We start from the raw sequence: 20,729 nt of genomic DNA, 5'->3' as shown, positions 1-20,729 counted from the left end.
GCAGCTGGGACATTCTTGATTACGTAACTCATTAACATACGCGTCGCCCCCCTCACAAATATAACAATCACCGGCCTCAAGCTCGGATGTTGGTGAGATCGAGCTATTATTCATGCCGTTCGGCTCTCGAGAGCACCTCAAGGCTCAGATCACAATACCATCAAGCCGCTCTTCGCGAAAACAGGATGTTGTTCTGTCCTTACTGCTCAAACTTTCTAACGATAGAAGTCCACGAGGGCACGAACAGATGGTAAGTCTACCTACCTCTCTTTCAGTCGTCTGACCCTGACTGATTAACAAGCTTTTAAACTATCAATAGGCGGTGTAATAGTTGTCCATACATCTTCGGGATCACGAAACAGGTAAGTCTGTACCATGTTTGCACGTCCCTGATATCGCTGACAAATCGGCTCATCCTCGGTTGCAGATGACTTCGAGGACTCACTTTGACCGGAAAGAAGTGGACGACGTCATGGGTGGTGAAGAAGGTTGGAAGAACGTCGATCAAGGAGAAGGTACGTCCCGAGAGGCTTCATTTCTTCCTGTTCCATCCTATCTTCTCGCTCTAGATATCCCGTGTTTCTCGCACTGATCTCCCTCTCCTGGCACTCCGACTCGGGACGTTCAGCTCAATGTCCGAAATGCGATTCAACAAGAGCCTATTTCCGTCAACTACAGATCAGAAGGCAAGTCCTCTCCCTCTCATTCATTTCCTTCCATCTCTTTCTTCTGCCTAGCTTTTTCATACCTGAACTCGATACTTATACTGTTCCCCTCGACCTGACTTCACGATATCAGCGCGGACGAACCGATGACGACATTCTTGTAAGTCACATTTCCACACCAGAGTATTTCGATTATAACCCGTTCTAGTAGCGGAGCTAATTCTACGGTTGCTTGACGGTTGTAGACGATGCGTTCAGTGTAAAGAACAATGGAGAGAGGCAAGTCCCCGCTGGCTTCACACCACTTCATCTGCGAGAACCGATATTCTAATCTCCGCGATCTACAGAATTGAGCCCGGATGTGTGCAGCAGATTCGTTTCCAGACGTTGTATTCGCCTTCATGTCAGCATGTCCACATATTACGATTATCCACGAGGTCCGGATCGGTCTCGGAGGGATCGAATCGTTCAAGCTTGCCAGGGCTCTCAATCACGGTACTCGATCAAGCGGCTTCCTTTCACCAAGAGCGCAAGAGGCTCTGACCTCCGTTTTGGTCGCTGCCGCTACCACCACGGTCATTAGTGTTGCACGGACGACTCAAGCGCTAGTGTTACTAGCTCCGCCTACTACGTCACCGTGAGCCAAAGACACTCCTGCTCTGATCGCCAATCGAGGTGGCAAACGTGCCTGTCCTGTAGAGAGCTGAAGCGTACTGACAACAGCTTTTGATCAAACACCTCTACAGGTTGTTTTTGTGTTTTTAATGTTATTCATATCCGCCACGACGCCGCAACTATTCACATGGTAGAAACCTCTGCTCTCGACCAGTCGACAGCCTCGTTATTGACCGATGATCAAGTGCCTCTGCGCTTGTCCATGGCGATCTCGCAACAAGGCATATTTTTCCCTGGCAAGCACAAGTTAATTTTGAAATTTCGCCAGAGAGACCGCATACACCCACCGTGTACCCAATTGTCTTGCCCGCAGGCCGCATTCTTGACGGCGATCATGTTGTTGTGTGGTCCATCGTCCAGACCCCAGAATGCTCCTTCACCGTTGATATTCGTACATGTCTTGGTCGATTCTTCCCACTGAACACCTTTGCATTCTAGTATTCGAAGATGATCAGTCCATCGGCCGGTAATCACCTCCCAGCTAACGGTTAAACTCACCATAATCGATCCAACACGCATTGGAACACTCCAGGCCCGTATGCTTATCTGTCATGATGGTCACCGCGGCCTACGATATGTAGATTGATTGAATATTCTTCAGCATGAACACTCAGAGCAAACCTTCGTGGATTTACCTGTCCAATACTGTTGCCCCATTCTGCCTTGGCATGATAGATTGCTCCAAACCCTTGGCCAGTCGGATCCGGATTCGATCCTGCACATTGAGGGCCGGCATTGACACCAAGCACGCCGATGGCGAGAGAAGCGGTGATGAAGGCAAGCATATTTGTTGATCGATTCTGGAGTTGATCCTCTTCGCGCATTGCGATTCGAGTGGGAGTCAACCCCGAAAGATCTTCTTTTTATATCTGTTTTGGCAAGGTCAAGCGTCTCTGACCAGTTTTCCCTTTGTCCTGTCCCGCGCTCGTGCCCTCCGTCTTCAATTGTCGACGATCATCATATCAGGGGTAAATCTCTCGCATCACTTTACCCCGGGATTGAGGCGCCCTTCAAAGGACTATACGCTCCGTTAAAGTGAGGACCCCCTTTTGCCTCTGTCAAGAAAATCAAGCCTACCGACCGCGATGATCTAGCTCGCCTATCTGTGTCATCAACAGTAAACGTGGGAATCTTCGCGTCAAAGGGAGATACCTGATACCAGAGCGGAGGAGATGAAGCATTTGTATTGATCCCGGGTCTTTTCAGGCGTCCGGTTTCAATACTGACGGCGTATCGAGCTGTAACGCGTGTCAGCTCCGGATTTTCTTTCAACCCTGACTCTCAAACACATCCGCTTCAGTCTCAACGCAGCGGCACCTAGTATCAAGCTACGGCAAAACGTTGGTAGCTGAAGCCATATCAAGGTGCAGAAAGAGGAGCATATTGATAATCGCAAGAAGAACGGCAAGGGCAGACTCCGGCAAATCCTCATTTCGATCGAAAAAGGATGAACTTACACCCATAGATTTTCTGGTTGGCAAACTCGAGTCCAACCAAGTGAATCAGAATTGCTTGATCGGTAAGTAAAGACTGCAATGCAAGGAATCGCAAACGGCAAGCGGAGATTACTTTTCGAATTAAGAGCTCGTACACTGGACCGGAACAATTCACGCGACCGTGCGTACCCGTCTCCTCCATGTATCGGGATGGATTAGAAACAGATTCCTTCATTCCCTGAATGACTCCTAGCGACTCCACATGGCGATTTCGCAATAAGGGATAGACTTCTCTAGAGTTGAAAAGAAGATGAGGCTTCAACCGTCGTTTGATCCTCGAAATGCATTTTGTTGTTTCGGAATCGACTATCAAATCTGCCACCGCCCGCCAGTAGTAGGGACAGAACCAACATTCTACCCAACCAATCGAACACAGATGTCAGTTGACTACCCCATTATTCTTGGCTGCATTTGCTCTCCTTCCAATGTGCTGATCAACATCAAGGGCTTTCGCTGGAATGATTTCATCTGGTTCAATGCCGGCAGGTTTACTGGGTTTAATGTGTCGTGATAGAGGTTAGTTTTACTCTACTGATGGAGTTTTACCGTAACAAATCATGAGCGTGGTACGAGATTGTATGCAAGACACACCTGATCTGAGACATTAGTACGACCGGCTTCTACATAACCTTGTCCATATAGTCATTATGCCTCTGTGCCGCGAAGCCAATAAAGCATCTGGACCCTTATGTCGAACGGGGGACTCCATCCTGGACTGCCCCAAACATACTGTACCATGTACCGCCCTTCTGAGCAAGTGGGGGTTATTGCCGATATCATTGAACAACTGCGAAGCGATTCTCTAGCCATGCTAGCCATCATTCCGATACTCGTACGACCTGAAACACGTCCTCTAGCGCCTCTGGTATTCTGAAACGTCGATCCCTCGACGATGACAAAACGTATTGCCGACAACCGGAAGCAGCCTTGTTATGTCCGAGAAATTCGGATTTGCTCAAATTCGACCCGTCGGCAGAGAAGCCAGTCTTTCAAGCTAGAAATAGCTGTAACTTCGAGCTCGTGAAAGACCTGGTGGCGGAGATGTCCGAGTTGGTGGGGGAAATGTCAGAAGCTGAGAGTACGGACAGTGGTGACAGTGGTGACAGACTAGGGAGAAGCAGTGACAATTAACAAGGCTGGAGTGATGTTTGGGTTTCACATCCTGGAGATCCGAGGGTTCGTCTCCAACCTTGATACCATTTGCACCTCCGACATTGACGCCATAGAAACCTCGATGAACGTCGGCTTGCAATCTCTATTTGCCCTCAATACACGCAGGACAAACAGCTGTATGTGACGCCTATATTGACTCCTATCGTACACCCCTAGACTTTCTACCAGTTGCGAGGTTCATGTGGGATCGATGTCATACCAGTAGTCATTTCGCCTCTGGTCGTCGAAGATCGCAAAGACCAACTTCTCAAACAGGTCGCCTACACCCGAAGCGACAGGACGCCGAGACTCGGGGAATGGTAACTCAAATCCACCGGTCGGAAAGACCACGATTGCACCCCATCGGATTCTAGTTCATTCTATACAGATAAAGCCCAAAAACAGGAAAGTGACAACATACGAGCGGGAGAAGAGGCAAGTGATAAAGGATCAGGAAAGAGAGAGGGGATACAAAGGAAGGTTCCGGGAGATGTTTCTGTCGGTTGTTGACAATGTTGATCGGTTGGAGGAGGTGAGCGGGCGGCAAGGCGATTGTGGCGCGAGGTTGTCCTGTGGTCGGCATCCGCTGATGTATGGTGCGGTGTGGTATAATGCAGTGAGGTTATGGAACGGTTGATGACGGCGATTGTGATCGACGAAAGGAGGCCAGTCGAGGAAACGGAAGGTAGAAGAGCTGGAAGAATGCGGCTTCCCTGACAAGCTCGACCAGGTGCCTAACGGCAATGCTGAACCGACTACCGGCTCTTGACCCCCGGCTCGGCAACTCCCGCAATCTCCCTCCTCAGGATCTCCAACTCCTCCTTGGCCTTGACGTCCGTCTCTTCGGCTTTCAAGAGCTCTGCTTCCCGGGCGGTCCGTGCATCACGATGCTGTTCCCAGTGCCAACCGGCCAGCTCTCGCAGGGTGTGTCCGGGAGGGGGGCGGGATCGAGGATTATTCTCGTGAAGGTGGTAAGCAAGACCGCCTGTATGTATGTGGTAATAAAGTGTTGTGGGATGAATGTCAGTGCAAAGATCGAGTCGGTATGGTGGACATTGTGGAGAGAAGACTCACCGGTAAACAAACCGAGCATCTTGTCAGAGTAACGTCCGAGGAGGTAGGCGCTGGGCATAGCGAACGTGGGCGATTTGGAATGAGCGTAGGTTCAGGGCTAGAGTGAGAACGAGAGCGTAATGATAGAGATTGATGATTGTATATGTAAGAGGTCTTGTAGTAACGCTGGGATATGATCATGACTGATCCGACTGATAAGATGATGAACCGTTGCATCGAGAGGGGAGGGTGATGGCCCAACGTTTTGATCCCGCTCTCTGCATCAGGGGTGGAGGTCGTTAATGGCGTGATGCTCGAGGACCCCAAAGCTACAAGTCCATGATGCCATCCACTAAATCACTAGATCACTAGCTTGCACATCCTAGTAAGCTAATACTACTGTACCTGCCGTCTTTCTCGTCAATTTACCAACCCATACAGTAGAACCGCCTCTCGAGTGCTATCGCTGCCGGGCCGATTATGGCTCTCCTTCTGCCGCCATCAGCGTCGGGCAGCGGTTCGCTCTTCCCCGGAACAGGCTCGAGCAACCCTCTCGCCGACCTGCTTCGATCGCCCGATGACCTCCTCAAACTATCCGCTCACCGGAAGAAGCTGCTCAAAGAAAAGGCTCAGATAGATGCTCGACTGAATGAATGTGTCAAGACGCAATTGGAGGAGACGAGGGACGGGTTGAGACGGCTCGTCGAAGCGAGGAATAGCGTGGGGAGGTTGAGAGAGGAGATGATCGGGATCGAGCAGTTGAAGGATGCCGAATCGACACGGAAAGAAGGGTTCGAGGTGTATGCCAAGATCAGTAAGGTGCGTGATTGCTGCAAACTTGGAACGCACGGGCAGTCTCGATGGACTGATTTGAAATCTGCCTGTATTAGGTCGCCAACATTCACCGCAACCTGAATCAGACGGCGCAGATCGTCAAGAACCTGCAATCCATGTCGGAACGAGTCGCCAATCTCGACGCCCTCTTGACATCCGACCAATCACATCCTCTCGGTCCTTGCGGTCCATCACCCAATCTCCTGGCCATACATTATCAGCTCCAGCAGCTCGAGGCCTTTCGGAACGAGACGCTGCATCAAGCCAAGACGTCGGCCTCGGCCGCCAAGGGAGAACAGGGGCAGGAAGACCGGAGAACGTTGGTCAGGTGGTTCGAGAGGTTGGACGATCTGGGGAACAGGTTCGAAGAGTGGTTATGGGCGATCGCGAGCAATATACTGGAGACCGTCAGGGAGGGGAACGGGGGCACGATCGTCAGGCTGCTCAAGATCATCGAGGTCGAAGGCAAGGAGGATCAAAAGGTGCGCGGCACGTGTATCTAGACTTGTTCGTACTGATTGCTGACACTTCGGAACTCGACGTGCTGCAGGCGGTCGCCCTCCGTCTAATCCGTAAAGTCGCCAACGCCGACTCTGCCATGCGTACCCGTTCCATGCAAGCCAACGCCCGTCTGATCAAAAACTACCGTCACAAGCTCATGGACAAGATCACCGAGTCGGTCCGTAAATCTTTCAACGACGCCGAGATCCAGGCTACGGATGGGGTCGGGTTCTTGGAGGACCTGACGTGGATGTTCAAGGATCTCGACCGGATCGAGACGGACGTTAGACCGCTCTTCCCCGAGGACTATAACGTTTGGGAGTTTTACGTCAAGGCGTACCATACACGGTTGAACGAGGCCTTGAACGGGATCGTAAAGTCCAACCCCGAGGCGAGGGTGCTGTTAAAGATGCACGCGTGGATCAAGGAATATCGAGGGGTGATGAAAGAGTTTGAAGTCCCCGGGGCTTGGTTACAACCGGCTCTGCTGGATGGAAAGTCTCAGGACCTGATCGAAGACTACGTGGCGCTCATCGTCGACAAGTTTGATAAATGGACGATCAACCTGATGAAGACGGAAAACAGGGATTTCACCTCTCGAGACGCTCCACCAGAGACGGACCCGGATGGGACGTACGTCTTGCAGTTCGCAATGATCATGTTTCAAATGGCCAACCAGCAGGTCGATCTGGCTGCCGATTCGGGTCAGGGGGCCGTGCTCGCCCGAGTCGTCGCGGAGAGCGCGAAGGTGATGACTTCCTGTCAGACCCAATGGCTCAAGATCTTGGAGAGGGAATTCGACAAGCAAGTCAGGTTGCCGGAATCCACCCCGCCGGGGTTGGTCGAGTACGTCGTCGCGCTCGCCAACGATCAGCTCAAGGCGGCCGATTACGCCGAAGCCATGTCGGCCAGGCTAGAACCGCTCGTCTCTGAAAAGTACCGTCAGGTCATTTCTGAACGTCTGAACGCTGCCATCGACGGGTACCTGGACGTTGCCAAGAGGTGCATCCAGACCTTGATCAGTTTGATCTTCAACGACTTGAAGTCTGTGACCAAGGCGCTGTTCACCTCGCCGACATGGTACACGGAACCCTTGATGGAACAGATCGTCGAGACGATGAAAGACTATACGCAGGACTATCGGGGTCACTTGAACCCTGCCATCTTTGACATTCTCATCGAAGACATGCTCGTCCAGTTCCTCTCCACCTACCTCAACGCGCTCCGCAAGGTCCAACCGAGGGGGATCAAGTTGCCTACAGCGGTATCCAAGATGAAGTCCGAAATCTCGCAAGTGTTCACCTTTTTCGCCGAATACAAGAAACAGGACGACGTCAGCGGCGAATTCGAAGTGATCGACATGATCATCTCGATGTTGCAGGCGACCCCCGACATGGTGTTCATGGACTATTGGGCTTTCGCGGCGAAACATGGACCGTGCTTGCCCTTTATCGAGGCGGTACTGAGAGGGAGGGACGATTGGGACAAGACGACGGTAGGAGAGGTCTTGGACACGTTGAAGAGGAAGATCAGGGAGGAAGGGATCGGGGAACCGGAAGAACCGACGATCATGGTGAGTTCAGGCGAAATCGTACGAGGAAAACATATTATTTGTGACGGATGCTGATACGACATCACTCTCTGTGCAGGTCCGGGTGGAGAACCCGAACGAGAGCTTGTTGACCAACTTGACGAACAAGGCGGCTGCTTATGCGGGACCTTTGGCGGCGAGCGCGTTTGCTGTCCGGGGATGATCGCGATAATCACGATGCAGGCTGGTGCGGATGGCCATTTAATGTGCTGAATTGGAAGGTGGTGTTGTACGATGTTGGTCGATTGTTGTACAAGTAGATGATGAAACGATCACCGGGCGGATGGTACTTTCGCTCGGCCACGCGAGTGACACGACGCGACATCGCAAGGAGGCGAGGTGCGCACCACGAGGGCAGGGATTGGGCGAGGCAGGGGCGGGCGCGGGGAAATCGGGAACAACTCGCCGAAGGGCTGGAGGTTGAGCGAGACATTGCGATGGATGATGATGATCTGACGAACGATGATGATGATGATGATGATGTAGCCGATGTGGCGAGTCGATGTTGCAGAAATGAGAGGGAGTGTAGAGAGTGTAAGCCGAAAGTTGGTAGCATGAAAGCTAGGATCAGACGTTGTAGCGGATGTGCAAGGTCTGGGAATCCTGTGACGGTCCGATTGTGATGCTCGCCATGTGTCGTTCTGTTTCTGGTCGGTCCTCTCTCTGTCTCGCCGGCTCGCGTCACCCTCACCCTCACCCACCCCCGACCTACCCCACACCACACGGCAAGTAAGGCAGTAGTTGACGTATATCCCATGCAACACCTACAGATCCTACAGATCTTATAGCAGTATTGGTCGTAACACTTGACACAGGAACGCCTTGCATTCATACGGGCTTCAATCCGACGACGTTATATAATATCGACAGAGACACCCCATCCTACTCGTCGTCGCTGACACAACCGCCCGCACCGATCGACACACTGGCTCGAGAGGTTTGAAAGGCCGATCATCTTCTGCAGCACTAGGTCGTCTGTCGCTTGTGGCCTGGAACATACTCTTTGACTAGTATCATCGTACTCGGCATTATTGCCTATATCTTCGTCATCGTTGTCGAGGCAGATAGGATCAAGAGGATCGGGGGTGTTTAACAAGGACTCTCCACCTGTCGTCCACCTCGTCCGACCGGGTCTCATCGATCATACAAGCCATCCCGGTCGATTATCACTTCCAACACCGGACATACACCACATCGCATCACCCCCATATCCGCACTCGACATAACACACGATGTCTAGGCTGAAAAAGGCTTTCCGTACAAACACGGGGACGATCCCAACGACAGGTGACGCAACGTCTGGCGGGACATCAGGAGGAACCAACGTTGGAGCGAGTAGTAATGGTCAAGGGACGACCCCGCAGACGCCAGGTCCGGCTTCGGTACCGATGAGCGGGATGAACGAGTTTGTGCTCCCACAGTTTCCGGAAAAGGAGATCGAGTTGGAGGTTCCCGAGAGCCACAAGGCGATCGCGGACAAGACCTTTTTTGGGTTGGAGAACGTGAGTCTCGGTGCTTCTCGTTGAATTAGCCGAGGTTACATTTGAATCGAGCTGATGGTGATCGATGATGCATTGTGCGTGCAGTTCGGGAACACCTGTTACTGCAATTCGGTCCTCCAGGCCCTCTACCACTGCGTCCCCTTTCGACAACTCATCGATTCTTATCCCAACCCGACTCCTTCGACGATTCCCGCTGGGCCAACTGCGACAGAGATCGCAGAAACCTTCAAGGCGATCGAAGCCAATGGAGGCAAGGTGCCCGGTTACGAACACCTGTATCCGGATGCACAGGGAAGCAACGCGGCGAACGGACAAGGAGAAGAGACGGTCGAGGCGGCGGAGAAGACGCCGAACAAGGCGAGGTGGAGCATGGGGATGGGAAGGAAACAGTCCAGTGCGGTCTTGCCCACACCGACCTCTCCTCCACCGGCTTCGAGAGGAAATCTCACCAGGCTGAACACGAACGGAGCTGGATCGGGCACTGCTGGTGTAGGTGAACCGGCCAGCCCGTTGTCTCCCGGTGCAACGGCATCGACTCTGCCCCCCACTCGACAACCTACCCTTTCCACGCCCGTTCCTCCGCGAGACCCAAACTTGCCGCCAGCCTCGGTTCTCAGCGCCGTCCAATCGCTCTTCAACTATATCGACTCGTCCCCCCCTCACCCGCCTCCTCCGCCTAAACCGCCTCAGGAGAAACCTCCTGGCGCAGAGACCACGGGCGGTACGACCCTCTTTAACCCGCATAACCCTGATCGGCCGTTCGTTCGTGGTGGTGGACCTCACGGAGCGGGGACCATGGGGAAAGGGGTCGTCAAGCCAGAAGAACTCGTCAGGGCCGTCAAGAGGGAGAACGAGCTGTTCAGAGGGAATATGCATCAGGACGCTCACGAATTTTTGGGATGGATGTTGAACAAGATCGCCGAGGACGTGGAGGAGCTCGAGAAGAGCATGGGCAGGGAAGAACGCGAGGAGAGGGAAAAGAGGTTGGGCGGGTTGAAACGGTATGGTTTGGGTATGGGCGAAGGAGGTGGGGGGAAGACGTTGGTGCATCAGTTGTTCGAGGGGTTGTTGACCAACGAGACCAGGTGTCTGACATGCGAGACCGTGAGTCCCGGCGAGTCCGCTAGCTGTTTACACATAGTCCCGGCGCTGAGCTTTCGAATGGGGTTTGCGACGAGCTAGACCTCGTCGAGGGACGAATCTTTCCTCGACCTTTCCATCGATATCGAGCAAAACTCGTCTGTCACCTCGTGTCTGAGGCAGTTTTCCGCCAGCGAAATGTTGTGCCAAAAGAACAAGTTTTTCTGCGACACGTGCTGTGGGTTGCAAGAGGCCGAAAAATCGTGAGTCAAAGAGCGAGGCTTCGCAAGCTCTCCTCGCCGAACTGAGGTCGATAACATTCTCTTGCTCTATCAGGATGAAAATCAAGAAGCTGCCCAATGTTTTGGCTCTCCACCTGAAGCGATTCAAGTACCAGGAGTCTCTCGGTCGATTCGTCAAGCTGGCCTACCGAGTCGTATTCCCTATGCAACTCAGGTTGTTCAACACGAGCGACGACGTGACCAACCCGGACAGGCTGTACGAGTTGTACGCCGTTGTGGTACACATTGGAATGTGAGTTTCAGCCGGGTCGTGCATGGAGAAGAGTCACCAATTGACAGGTGTTCATCACAGGGGACCGAATCAGGGGCATTATGTCGCACTTGTTAAGAACGAGGGCAGATGGTTGCTCTACGACGACGAGAACGTCGAGCCCGTCGACGAAGCCGACATCCCACGGTACTTTGGAGACTACCCGGCCGGTGCCGGATACGTATTGTTCTACCAGGCCGTCGACATTGACCCCGTCAGCTTGGGTCTGACCAAGGCACCGCCTGTCCTTGTCGCCGAACCCGATAGCATCCCAATGTCCACTCCGGCAACAATGGAGTCCGATCTCGTAGACCCCATGGCGTCGCCGACGTTCTCAACCAATATCCCCATGCTCGACGTCGAGCCCGTCGGTGTGGCAGCGGCCAAGATGAGCGCCCAGGCAAAGGTCGAAGCGGCGCTCGCAGATTATCAGGCCTCGGTCGGACGGCAACCCAGCATGACCCGAGCGACTCAGGCCTCGATGCCGATACCGTCATCGCGCCAGAGCACCGCCGACACGAGGCAAACTCCCGGGCTGGCCAGGGAGACGTCGCATACCCCAAGCATGGACCAGGAGCCGCTAGCGACGTCGACCCTGAGCTATGAACACTCTCAAGGCAGTCTCAGCAAGTCTGAAAAGTCGGGAAGCAAGTGGATGCCCAAGTTTGGCGCGACCAAGGAAAAGGAAAAGAACGGTGCCTCGACTAAGCGCAACTCGTTTTATGGCAGTTCGGCTTTGGCCCGTCCACCTTCGGCGACGTCAAGCGCTGCTCCAGGGACCAGTCCAGCCACACCCATGTATACCCCGAGCAACGGCACGAACGGTACGCCATCCAGACAGAGGACTGCTTCGACCTCAGAGCGACCCGGCACTGCCTCCACGACGGGAGCATCGGCGCTAGGTGCCTCGCCCCAGGCAGACTTTGCGATGGGTCCAGGGACAACCACACCGGGATCGATATCACGTGGGGCGACGCCTGCGGGAGGCAACATGTCGAGCTCGTTCATGTCGACGGTGTCAGCGACGTCCGAACCCATGGCGCCGCCAGGCCGCCAGGCGCAACCGAGCGTATCCCCAATCCCTGCGCCCAAACCTCAGCTGGCACAGTCGCCACCACCCGCGGCTCGACCGGGTCTCTCGGCGCAGAATACCTCCACTGGCATGTCGCAATTAGGCTTGGGTCGGATGGCATCGAAGAAGGACGTGCCTCAGGTCAAGGACACCCGCTCGACGTCGGGTGGCTCGCTCAGTCGACGTCTGAGCATGAACGTGCCGGGACTCACGCGAAGCTCGAGCGCGGCGTTCAAGTCGATGCTCGGTGGCAAGAAGAAGGACAAGGATACGTGATCAACGAGAGACAACAAGGAGCGAGAAGGATTTGCAAAAGAAGTTGTATTTTTCGAATGCCATGCAATATTGTCCAGGAAGACAGAAAGGGGTAAAAGCGGAGTGTAGAGGTGCGGCTTGGCAGAATGCTTAATGTCTTCGTCCGAGCGGAAGTGCAGGGCCGCTATGGGGCAGCATTCCACGTTTGGTCTATACAGAAGCAATACCATACCCTTTTCGCTGTCCTCCGGATGATTATCGGCTTCTTTTATAAGTGATCTTTGCAAGGGAAGCTTTGATATCTGGGGTGCATATTCATCGCTGATGGCGCGCTCTAGAAAATCGCTAACAAAGTCTTCCATGTATGCGTGAACCTCGCTTCCTAGGGGTGTTGATCAGACGACCTCGCTACCAATGACCAGTACTCGGAAACATCCGTTGAAGGGCAGTGTCGGTAAGTGCCTGATCCAATGGACAAAACATGGTGCCTAGCATATCACTGATTCACCGACAATACGCGACAATACGCGGACTGCACTATAGGCCACATCGTGCACCACAAACAGATGCGGGCAGGATGGACGACGTCCACTCCTACTAGCCTAGCTGAATTCCGACCTAATCAGGTTAGTGTCGTTCCTGCGCGCTGGACTATCGAATTCGCCTAGCTGACTTCCCGCCCAATCCAGGTCAACATCGTTCTTGAGCTCTGGACAGTCAACATAATGGAAAGCGACTACCAAGACAGACATATCTCAGAGTTCCTCGATGTATGTCGTTGGGGTGTAGATCTCAGTCAGGCTGACAAAAGATACGCCGAAGGGTAAAACTGACGACCGGCCGATCTTTTTCCTTCATCAGTTTGTGAAGAAACACTGGAAGACAACTCCGAAAACGACGGAATCGAACGCGATCAAGGGGAAGAGGAAGCACCCAAGTCCTACCAAGGTCCCTAGGAAGAAGAAGGTGATCGTGATTGACGACTCGGACGGCGACTAGGCTGATGGCTCCGATGACGATTTGGATGACTAGTAGGAAAGAGGAATAGAGATGGGAGCAGGACGACGGAGACGGACCTTTTTATGGATTTGTACCAGATAGACTTTCAAACTTGTGGATGTTGCTCGCTCATATCCCGGAGCGAGCAGACGTGTCTCGGTCGAGTTTCGTACACTATGCAATGGTGGATTCGTTTGTCTTATCAGTGACCAGTGAGCGTGATTAAAAATGAGCTTTTGGGCGAAAATGGGGTTCTTGACACACCGGATGCGACGAGATCGTATAGGAACCAGGGAGATAAGGGATGTCCTTCAGGCCTCCAGCTGATGTTGTAGTCGATGTTACGGCAGAGGTCGCTAATCGAAATAGGTCCTAGGTCGTAAGCGTAGGGTGCTTATAGGTAGATCGCAGGTAGTCGGGAGAATGTCGCAAGTTCGCTTAGATGAAGCGGGTTCGGATAAGGGATACGAATCCAGAGATGTATGGATAAGGAAGTGATCACTCGGTGTGAGGTACCGGATTCGGTCTAAGGTGAAACGATGAAGCGTAGATACTTAGCGACGTCCTTGAGTTGTAACCTCTCCGCAACACGTCTTGAAGATGTTGTAACAAGTCAGATAGGCGTGTATTGAATGTGATATCGGAACTTGACCTCTAACTATTACAGAGCGTCCTCTATCGAATTCGGTCAAGTTCCTCTAGCTATTTATACGGAGACGAGTACGTAGACGGGCTGGCGAACACTGAAAAGACCCAAGAGAAAAGAATGGCGAGAGATGGCGAAACTGGAAGAACGAGATGGCGAACAGACGAATCCTGTCGAGAGCAGCCGGATTCGGTAGAGGAGGCGAGTTTGAGTTCTCATTTGTCCCTAGGTACGTCGAGTAAGGTTGTCGAGGTCCTGAGTAGAGTGTCGTGTACCTCGAGGTCCCTGTACCTGTTTGTGATATGTGTCGGGAAGGTTTGTTGTTTCGGTGAATGGTGAAGGCGAATGGTAGGGGCGACCGAATCTGCTCCGAGGGAATCGGATTCGCCTCGTCGAGCCGGACTTAGGTGTATGCTGATGTCCGTAGATCGAGCCTGTGTGTCGGTAGTCGACTCACGTGATGATCCCGTAACAGTCGATCCGAAGTTGAAGAAATGTTCGGTTGCTCGGTGATTGGGTCGATGATCGATACTTATGATCAGCTCACCAGTCATCAGGCTTCGCTTCGTCTTTGGCCTAAATAACCGGCGGGTAAGGGACACCGTGAGAGACTGAACACACACCCATAAGCCAGCCAGCCGGTCAACTCACTTTACTGGGTCGCAAGCTCAGGGTCGATCCTTGGTGCAAAAGCGTATGCAGAAAGTCAGAAATCAAGGTAGTAGTCGAGGTTGATGCAGCAGTGCTCAAGGAACGCTTGGCTTTTGGCGCAGAACCTGAGATGGATGCAAAGGCGTTTCAGGAGGTCGAAGGTTACGAGGTTGTGGGTTTCGAGGTCGTGGGTTCCGAGGCGGGAGATGACAAGGCCGAGTGAATAATAAAGGCACTCGAATACCAGACATGTTGTATGCGACATGATACAGGAACACAAGGGAGTTAATGAACAGGAATAACAACCGACGACTAAACGCGATCAGGCACTCCCCTTGTCAGCCGGGATCCAAATGTTTGTTGGCCGAAGTTGGTCGTTCCACATCTGGTAGAGCTCCAAGTTTACGTTTGGGTCGGGTGATGCTGCCTGAATGTCCCCCGACGTATTCAGAGTCATCCAGTCCTGAAGCTTTCCTGACTTTGTGGTAACGTCCCACGAGATTACTGTGCTGTAGGAAAGCTCAGGAACGTCCCATTGCATCACAATGCCCTAGTTATATGATCTCATTCAGCCAACTAGACGACCTTTAATATATCGAGGAAGATTCACCTTTGGTTGCGCTTGTCCCAGAACTTCATTGAACGCGTCAGCATCCTTGACGGAATGGGGTTGTTCGCCGGTGGGATCGGCTGTGGTTGCCCAGGATCGGATCTTGTTGAGACTTAGCAAACTCCAGATATTGGGGATGGTCGCTTCCTTGTTTTTTTCTCGCAAAGTGATCGTAATGGCATGAGCTAGAGCGCCGTGCCAAGTCGCGTTTTCACCAAGAGCGGTTTTGTATGGTGGCCCTTCGTTCAGTCGAATCTCACAGTCATGGGTGAAGACATCATCTAGCCCTCCAAGTGACTAAAGAGTAAATATTGTGTGACATCAGATACAGGTCAGATGCAGTCATGTTTCGTTTCATAAGTGCTTACGCCAAGCCGGGCGGCGATGACGGCATATGTTGATAAAAGCGCTGGATCACTCGGTCTAGTAAGGTCACTCAATGCAGGCGGTTCGAAACCTGTTGGACACTGGGCCGCAACAAGACTGACCAGAGACTATGAGATGAGGAAGCGTAGAAGGTGTGAAGCATCCGACTTTGAGGGCTTACCTGCTCAGCAGCATTGCTATGCCGAGGCGCAGGGGGGTCATGGCGTTTAAAAGGTACATTGGTCGTTGCGAAGAGTGACTCGACTGATGTGAGATGCGATAGGGATATGTTGAGCTGTTCATCCATCACGTCATGTATTTCGCCTGTTCTATACCTGTTAAGCACCGCTGAGACAGACCCCCGCGAAAACAAAGGAAGAACGTCCTGAAACACTTGACCCTAACTGGAACTGAAACACTTCCAGCAGTGCGAATAATCAAGCGTTTCATTTCATCATTTCTTTTCAATGGTCGCGTAACGCGTAGTACATTACATCCACTTGTTGACGAATGCCATGGCCGCCTTGGCGGTCTCCTCCTTCTGCGTCCTCTCCTTTTCATTCAGGTCGTCTCCCCGCACGGCGTATCTGCAAAGGGAAAGGAATCATTTCGTCAGATTTTGGTTTAGTGCTTTTCATGAAATGAAGGGACTTACCCGTGAGAAGCATCTTCGTAACGCTCGAACAAAAGCTTCTCTTTCCCGACAGCCTGAATCAAAGCCGACTCGATCGCATCGTCGTTGGTAACAAAGTTGTCGGCGGTCCCGTGTCCGACATAGGTAGGAACGGTGAGGTTCTCAAAGTCGGTAGGGACGGCCAAGAGCGAAGGGTGGTAGCTAACGACAACATCGACCTGGACGGGCGAGTCGGTGCGGCCGGCGAGGAAGGCGTAACGCCCTCCGAAGCAGAACCCGACGGCGATGATCTTGTCACTGCGAGCGCCTTAAATTAGCAATCAGTCTTGAAAGTGGTAACAGCCGCCATTCGTCCGGGACTTACGTCTCGCTATCAGCCTTGATGGCCTTGAAAAAGTTGTCGATCAAAGGCTTGACGACGGCCTCCCTGTGTTTGGTGACAAAGGGGACAAGATCGTAGGCGGCCGTAGCGTTCGTCTTGATAGCTCCGGTGATACCGCCTTCGTCCTGCGTCCGCTTCTTGGGGGTGATAGTGTTGATGTGCTATGGAAGGGAGGTTCGTAGACACAGCACGATCTGTTAGTCCAGCTTCTAAGCATACATTCCATCCGGACTCCAACCCACCTCAAGAGGCACAGCATCGCCCTGGAAGATATCAGGTAGGACGACATAGAACCCGTTCTCCGCCCAACTATATCACCGAATCATATCATCAGACTCGTTCATTTCGAGGGAAAGGCCTCGACATGACTCACGTATCAGCCAAGAGCTGGGTATTGGGGATGTTCACGCCAAAGATGTCCGGCAAGAAGACGGCAGTCTTCTGCTTGCTACCGTCCTTGGGCTTGCTGACATAGGTTCGCAAACCGCCAATGTCTTCCCAAGAACCTTTAGGGGTTCCCTGCATATGTCGAGAAATCGAAGAGCTAAATCAGTCAAGGTGAACATCAAGCAACGTCTCGCCGGGATCGCACTCACGGCGTGGATGTGTCCGGAGACGCAGCATTGAGAGAGGCCAGACGACATGGTGTGGTTTGCTAATAAAGCTCGATTATATTTGAAGGTTCTTACGGACTGTGAGGATGTGCAGAGATCAGAGAGTAGCTGATAGCACATTCATCGGGAAATCATACAGCTCATACAGCTCACACAGCTATATCAGCAACTTCGTAGCCCCTCGACCTCCACCTGTCCGGCGATTGCACGTCATCAGATCCCGAACGGCAAGTTTGCATCCGGGTGTCAGATCGAACTGCTATACCTGCGTCGAGTGGCAAGTTCGAGCAAGCCCCACAACTTGATTCCTACCTAGCTTTGCAGTAGATAGTACACTCCGGTCACACTGATATCAGCTCAAACTCGCACAATATGGTCCGGCGCCTTTGCGCTCTGTTCAAGTCAATGCTGATTGCCGTGTGTACTATGATACTTCGAGATAATCGGTATGATACACTGCCAGATCGTCATAGGGTGTTCAAGGTCATATAGTTACAAGTTCAGACTTGTCTTCGCATCGCTCAAGCTCACGAACATCCCAAAGCCAAAAACAAAAGAACGGGGTGAAAAAGCGCGGAGGACCGGGTTTCGTGCGGGGTCCAGATGAGGAGATGCTAGGCTTCAGGGTTCGACGGTCTCCCAAATATCATCTTCGGGTCCCTTGCCGAGGACTTGCTCCCACGTGGTACCATCAGCAAACCCAGCCTTGGGCCACTGGATTTCCTTCTCCTGATCCAACTTCTTCTTCTGCTTCTTCGAGAGGAACGTCTTCTTGATCTCAATTTTGACCTCTTGGATGAGGGTCGTCTTGGCATCTTTCTGTTGGAGTTCGTATTGGAGACGGTTGTATACCGATCGATGGATCCTCTGTTGCTCGATGATCTCCCTCCCCTTGCCCCAATTCTGACTGTAATGGCAAGTCCCCATCAGCTTCCGCCCGAACACTCCGTAGCGACGAAGACGCTCTACTCACTTCTTGACTAGCTTTCGACGATTGCCTCCCACGTAATCCCACCTTTCCAACCAAGCCCACTCGAGCAACCAATAGAATCCCCTCAAGCTCTCTTGCTTCTCTTGCCTCAGATCGATGGGCAAGTTCTTGTCGAGCGGTGTATTCGGCTCCGCATCCCACTCAGCGGCTTGCCTGATGAGCGCCTTTGCGCGCGTATCATCCGATTGACTGCGGTACCGAAGAAAGTCCTCGTCCTCGATCGGTTTGGCAGTGAAATCCTCGACGCTGATATACCTAGGCGGGATGAGACGACGAACGGTAGGGTACTTGGGGTTGTTGTAGATACGGGAAGAGAAGAGAGCGTTGTTGTCGATCTTGAGGCCGAGGATAGAGGCTTCGAACACCATCCAGCGGAGCGAGATGTTGGACAAGGCGGGCTGGCCATTGATGGTGTTTCCTCCGCCGCTATGAGCCGGGACGATCTTTCAGTAAAGTCCGGATAGTGCACAGCTTCCCGATGAACTCACACATCAGAATGGCATCCCAAGAACCAAACCTCCTTGACCCTCAAATATCCGTTATCTCTCTGACGCAAGACCTGCTTCTCGGTAGTGACTGCCTTGGTCCCTTTCCCCTCTTCGCTCGGTTCGCATTCTTCGTGATAGTATTCCGGAACGAATTTGGCTCGTCTACCGCACATAGGATCAGGTCAGTTAACCGCGTGAATGATACCGGATTGGCTCGAATACACGTAAACTCACCTTTCATCCAAACTCAGGGCTTGACGAAAGTAACGGACGTATCCGATTGCAGAGGCGAAAGGCAAGTTTGGCAGCTTGGTGATCCCCAAGGCCGAGACCGTATCCCTATCCATTTCCCGCATCGACATTTCCAGGTTCAGCTTTCGTCTTCGAGCCGTGTCGCCTCAACACAACTGAAACCCCAGCCTCAACTCACCAAACCCCGACAAACTCGATCGGAATATGTACGCTTCTACTGAATATCCTCTTGTACTCCTCCGGCGTCCCCGCGTACTGACTCGATCGACCGGGTTGTTTGACTTTGGTGTTCTTAGGAGAAGAGTTGATGGGTGAATCGGTGAATGGGATATCGGCCGAGGCTGCGTAAATACTCCAGGCGCTGCACAACACGGACGACGATCGGACGATGACGTGGAAGAATGTGATGTGAGCGAATACAAGAAAAGATTTCAAGCAGAAGTCCAAAAAGAGCTTACAGTGGGACTTGAGAATGATTACCCTTCGGAAGCAAGCCAACGTATTGTAACATTCCCGACAGAGCTCGAGCGGCGTAAGATCCCCGACTGAAACCGAAGATCCAGATCTTATCGCCGTCTCTGATCGAGGTTCATCCAGACCATGTGTCGATAAGAGTCAGCGAGAGACAAGGCAGAAGGGGAGGCGGGAAAGGACTCACTGGTACTGGTCCATGACGAAACGGTAAGCGTCGATCACATGGGTCTTGAAATTCCTGCATCGTCCCAGTCCGAAGATATATCGCGATTACCACCGGGTTCTTGCTGTCCCCGCCGCCGAGTTGGGACTCACCAAGCGAAAGCCAAATCAGTCACCATAGCGAAATCCTTCTTCAGCCCATACAACCACGGCCCTTGCTGCGTCCCCACCCCGGAATCGTAATAACAAAGCTGTCTATCCGATTTCTCTAGCAGCTCAAAGAGACGGACGACGTTGGAGTTGTGATCGCAGAAAGAGTTGTGAGTGCCGTCGAGGCAGATGACTAGGTTGCGAGGAGATCGAGTAGGCGGGTCAGATTGTGTGTGGTAGTTGTGGTGTGGGCCGTGTCCGTAGCCGTGTCCAGATGTCTGGCCATGATAGTTGAGGTAAGGGGAGGTGCCAGCAGGGACTTCGAGCTCGGAGATGGCATCCAGATCGCCATCGACCGACGAAGAAGGTGTATGAGCTTGAATCGGGTTTCCATCATAGTGCTTGGGGCGGTATCGACGTTGAGGGTGGGCATGAGGCGGGGCGTTGTGAGCGTGAGGAGAAGAGGTTGGTCCGGGTGAAGGCTGACGAGTAGGTTGAGTCGTTCTGGTAGGAGTGGAAGCCGAATTCCGGCGAGGGGAACTAGGAGGCAGCATTCCGGACGTCGAGTCCCGACGGGGACTCGGTGCAGGGTCCATGGTGTTACGTAGGTCTTTTGTAGGTATATCAAGAGGTCTTGTAAAGGTCGGAAAAAGGAGCGTGCGTGTCTGCGTGGCGGATCTTGAAAAGGGTTTCCTCCACTTCTATAAGTCCAGTCCAAGACTGTGCAACGTTCGCCCTCCTTTCGGGGAGACGCCGCAGCAGGGGCGATGATCTTCTCTCTTGTCACCAAGAGTCAGCTGACCAGCTGATTAAACGAGTGTGTGCGAGTGTGTGCAGGAAGGAGGCTGTATGCTGTACGTTGTATGTAAAGAGCGTGTACCA

General features: G+C 52.7%; 9 protein-coding genes across 9 annotated transcripts; 4 read left to right on the top strand and 5 right to left on the bottom strand.

The window, feature by feature from the left end:
• The first annotated feature begins 122 nt into the window (after nt 1-122).
• On the top strand, nt 123-1,304 carry HD553DRAFT_306698 (uncharacterized protein). Its single transcript, XM_046179315.1, has 6 exons — nt 123-250; nt 320-362; nt 428-515; nt 629-686; nt 799-825; nt 911-1,304. The coding sequence occupies exons 1-6, from the start codon at nt 186-188 to the stop codon at nt 1,206-1,208; spliced, it is 579 nt and encodes a 192-aa protein (XP_046038956.1). The 5' UTR covers nt 123-185; the 3' UTR covers nt 1,209-1,304.
• HD553DRAFT_366762 (uncharacterized protein) lies at nt 1,295-2,164 on the bottom strand (the record flags this gene model as incomplete). The annotated part of the gene is made up of 4 exons (XM_046184114.1): nt 1,295-1,573; nt 1,628-1,774; nt 1,839-1,908; nt 1,976-2,164. The coding sequence occupies 4 exons, from the start codon at nt 2,162-2,164 to the stop codon at nt 1,521-1,523; spliced, it is 459 nt and encodes a 152-aa protein (XP_046038955.1). The 3' UTR covers nt 1,295-1,520.
• Nucleotides 2,165-4,316: 2,152 nt separating this feature from the next.
• HD553DRAFT_281484 (uncharacterized protein) lies at nt 4,317-5,239 on the bottom strand. The gene is made up of 2 exons (XM_046178132.1): nt 5,063-5,239; nt 4,317-4,973 (listed from the first exon to the last, which is right to left on the bottom strand). Exons 1-2 carry the CDS (start codon nt 5,118-5,120, stop codon nt 4,744-4,746), a joined length of 288 nt encoding a protein of 95 aa, XP_046038954.1. The 5' UTR covers nt 5,121-5,239; the 3' UTR covers nt 4,317-4,743.
• A 170-nt stretch (nt 5,240-5,409) lies between these two features.
• Nucleotides 5,410-8,304, top strand: HD553DRAFT_293140 (vesicle fusion-related protein). The gene is made up of 4 exons (XM_046178423.1): nt 5,410-5,860; nt 5,932-6,357; nt 6,426-7,949; nt 8,026-8,304. Exons 1-4 carry the CDS (start codon nt 5,522-5,524, stop codon nt 8,128-8,130), a joined length of 2,394 nt encoding a protein of 797 aa, XP_046038953.1. The 5' UTR covers nt 5,410-5,521; the 3' UTR covers nt 8,131-8,304.
• Nucleotides 8,305-9,364: 1,060 nt separating this feature from the next.
• Nucleotides 9,365-11,306, top strand: HD553DRAFT_268404 (uncharacterized protein; the record flags this gene model as incomplete). The annotated part of the gene is made up of 6 exons (XM_046177576.1): nt 9,365-9,469; nt 9,554-9,731; nt 10,257-10,573; nt 10,652-10,812; nt 10,886-11,083; nt 11,144-11,306. Coding segments are annotated over 6 exons (1,122 nt in total), but the record flags the coding sequence as incomplete, so codon positions are not given.
• Nucleotides 11,307-12,842: 1,536 nt separating this feature from the next.
• HD553DRAFT_339898 (uncharacterized protein) lies at nt 12,843-13,427 on the top strand (the record flags this gene model as incomplete). Its single annotated transcript, XM_046182481.1, has 4 exons — nt 12,843-12,882; nt 12,972-13,054; nt 13,118-13,198; nt 13,290-13,427. 4 exons carry the CDS (start codon nt 12,843-12,845, stop codon nt 13,425-13,427), a joined length of 342 nt encoding a protein of 113 aa, XP_046038951.1.
• Nucleotides 13,428-15,046: 1,619 nt separating this feature from the next.
• HD553DRAFT_348386 (uncharacterized protein) lies at nt 15,047-15,922 on the bottom strand (the record flags this gene model as incomplete). The annotated part of the gene is made up of 4 exons (XM_046183373.1): nt 15,047-15,274; nt 15,335-15,631; nt 15,703-15,817; nt 15,882-15,922. The coding sequence occupies 4 exons, from the start codon at nt 15,920-15,922 to the stop codon at nt 15,047-15,049; spliced, it is 681 nt and encodes a 226-aa protein (XP_046038950.1).
• Nucleotides 15,923-16,128: 206 nt separating this feature from the next.
• Nucleotides 16,129-17,441, bottom strand: HD553DRAFT_330843 (dienelactone hydrolase). The gene is made up of 6 exons (XM_046181989.1): nt 17,313-17,441; nt 17,090-17,235; nt 16,959-17,025; nt 16,699-16,877; nt 16,356-16,631; nt 16,129-16,287 (listed from the first exon to the last, which is right to left on the bottom strand). The coding sequence occupies exons 1-6, from the start codon at nt 17,358-17,360 to the stop codon at nt 16,191-16,193; spliced, it is 813 nt and encodes a 270-aa protein (XP_046038949.1). The 5' UTR covers nt 17,361-17,441; the 3' UTR covers nt 16,129-16,190.
• A 451-nt stretch (nt 17,442-17,892) lies between these two features.
• Nucleotides 17,893-20,443, bottom strand: HD553DRAFT_366750 (uncharacterized protein; the record flags this gene model as incomplete). The annotated part of the gene is made up of 8 exons (XM_046184113.1): nt 17,893-18,237; nt 18,304-18,747; nt 18,810-18,971; nt 19,044-19,148; nt 19,240-19,422; nt 19,520-19,639; nt 19,720-19,773; nt 19,851-20,443. 8 exons carry the CDS (start codon nt 20,441-20,443, stop codon nt 17,952-17,954), a joined length of 1,947 nt encoding a protein of 648 aa, XP_046038948.1. The 3' UTR covers nt 17,893-17,951.
• Nucleotides 20,444-20,729: the final 286 nt, after the last annotated feature.

Source organism: Filobasidium floriforme (assembly GCF_021052385.1).
Source record: "Filobasidium floriforme strain CBS 6241 chromosome Unknown HD553scaffold_4, whole genome shotgun sequence".
Taxonomy (NCBI): domain Eukaryota; kingdom Fungi; phylum Basidiomycota; class Tremellomycetes; order Filobasidiales; family Filobasidiaceae; genus Filobasidium; species Filobasidium floriforme.
Note: the sequence above shows the minus strand (reverse complement) of the source record. Positions and strands in the feature narration are given on the sequence as shown.

What these genes read in the sequence shown, in the direction of transcription:
- HD553DRAFT_330843 (XM_046181989.1), bottom strand. Translation starts at nt 17,360, where the DNA reads ATGTCGTCTGGCCTCTCTCAATGCTGCGTCTCCGGACACATCCACGCC. An exon ending in ACCCAGCTCTTGGCTGATAC is followed by an intron (nt 17,026 to 17,089) that starts GTGAGTCATGTC and finishes TCGGTGATATAG; the next exon opens with TTGGGCGGAGAACGGGTTCT. An exon ending in TACGAAGATGCTTCTCACGG is followed by an intron (nt 16,288 to 16,355) that starts GTAAGTCCCTTC and finishes TTCCCTTTGCAG; the next exon opens with ATACGCCGTGCGGGGAGACG.
- HD553DRAFT_306698 (XM_046179315.1), top strand. Translation starts at nt 186, where the DNA reads ATGTTGTTCTGTCCTTACTGCTCAAACTTTCTAACGATAGAAGTCCAC. An exon ending in TCTTCGGGATCACGAAACAG is followed by an intron (nt 363 to 427) that starts GTAAGTCTGTAC and finishes CCTCGGTTGCAG; the next exon opens with ATGACTTCGAGGACTCACTT. An exon ending in GAACGTCGATCAAGGAGAAG is followed by an intron (nt 516 to 628) that starts GTACGTCCCGAG and finishes CGGGACGTTCAG; the next exon opens with CTCAATGTCCGAAATGCGAT.
- HD553DRAFT_281484 (XM_046178132.1), bottom strand. Translation starts at nt 5,120, where the DNA reads ATGCCCAGCGCCTACCTCCTCGGACGTTACTCTGACAAGATGCTCGGT. An exon ending in GATGCTCGGTTTGTTTACCG is followed by an intron (nt 4,974 to 5,062) that starts GTGAGTCTTCTC and finishes ACATACATACAG; the next exon opens with GCGGTCTTGCTTACCACCTT.
- HD553DRAFT_293140 (XM_046178423.1), top strand. Translation starts at nt 5,522, where the DNA reads ATGGCTCTCCTTCTGCCGCCATCAGCGTCGGGCAGCGGTTCGCTCTTC. An exon ending in AAGGCAAGGAGGATCAAAAG is followed by an intron (nt 6,358 to 6,425) that starts GTGCGCGGCACG and finishes GACGTGCTGCAG; the next exon opens with GCGGTCGCCCTCCGTCTAAT. An exon ending in CGGAAGAACCGACGATCATG is followed by an intron (nt 7,950 to 8,025) that starts GTGAGTTCAGGC and finishes CTCTCTGTGCAG; the next exon opens with GTCCGGGTGGAGAACCCGAA.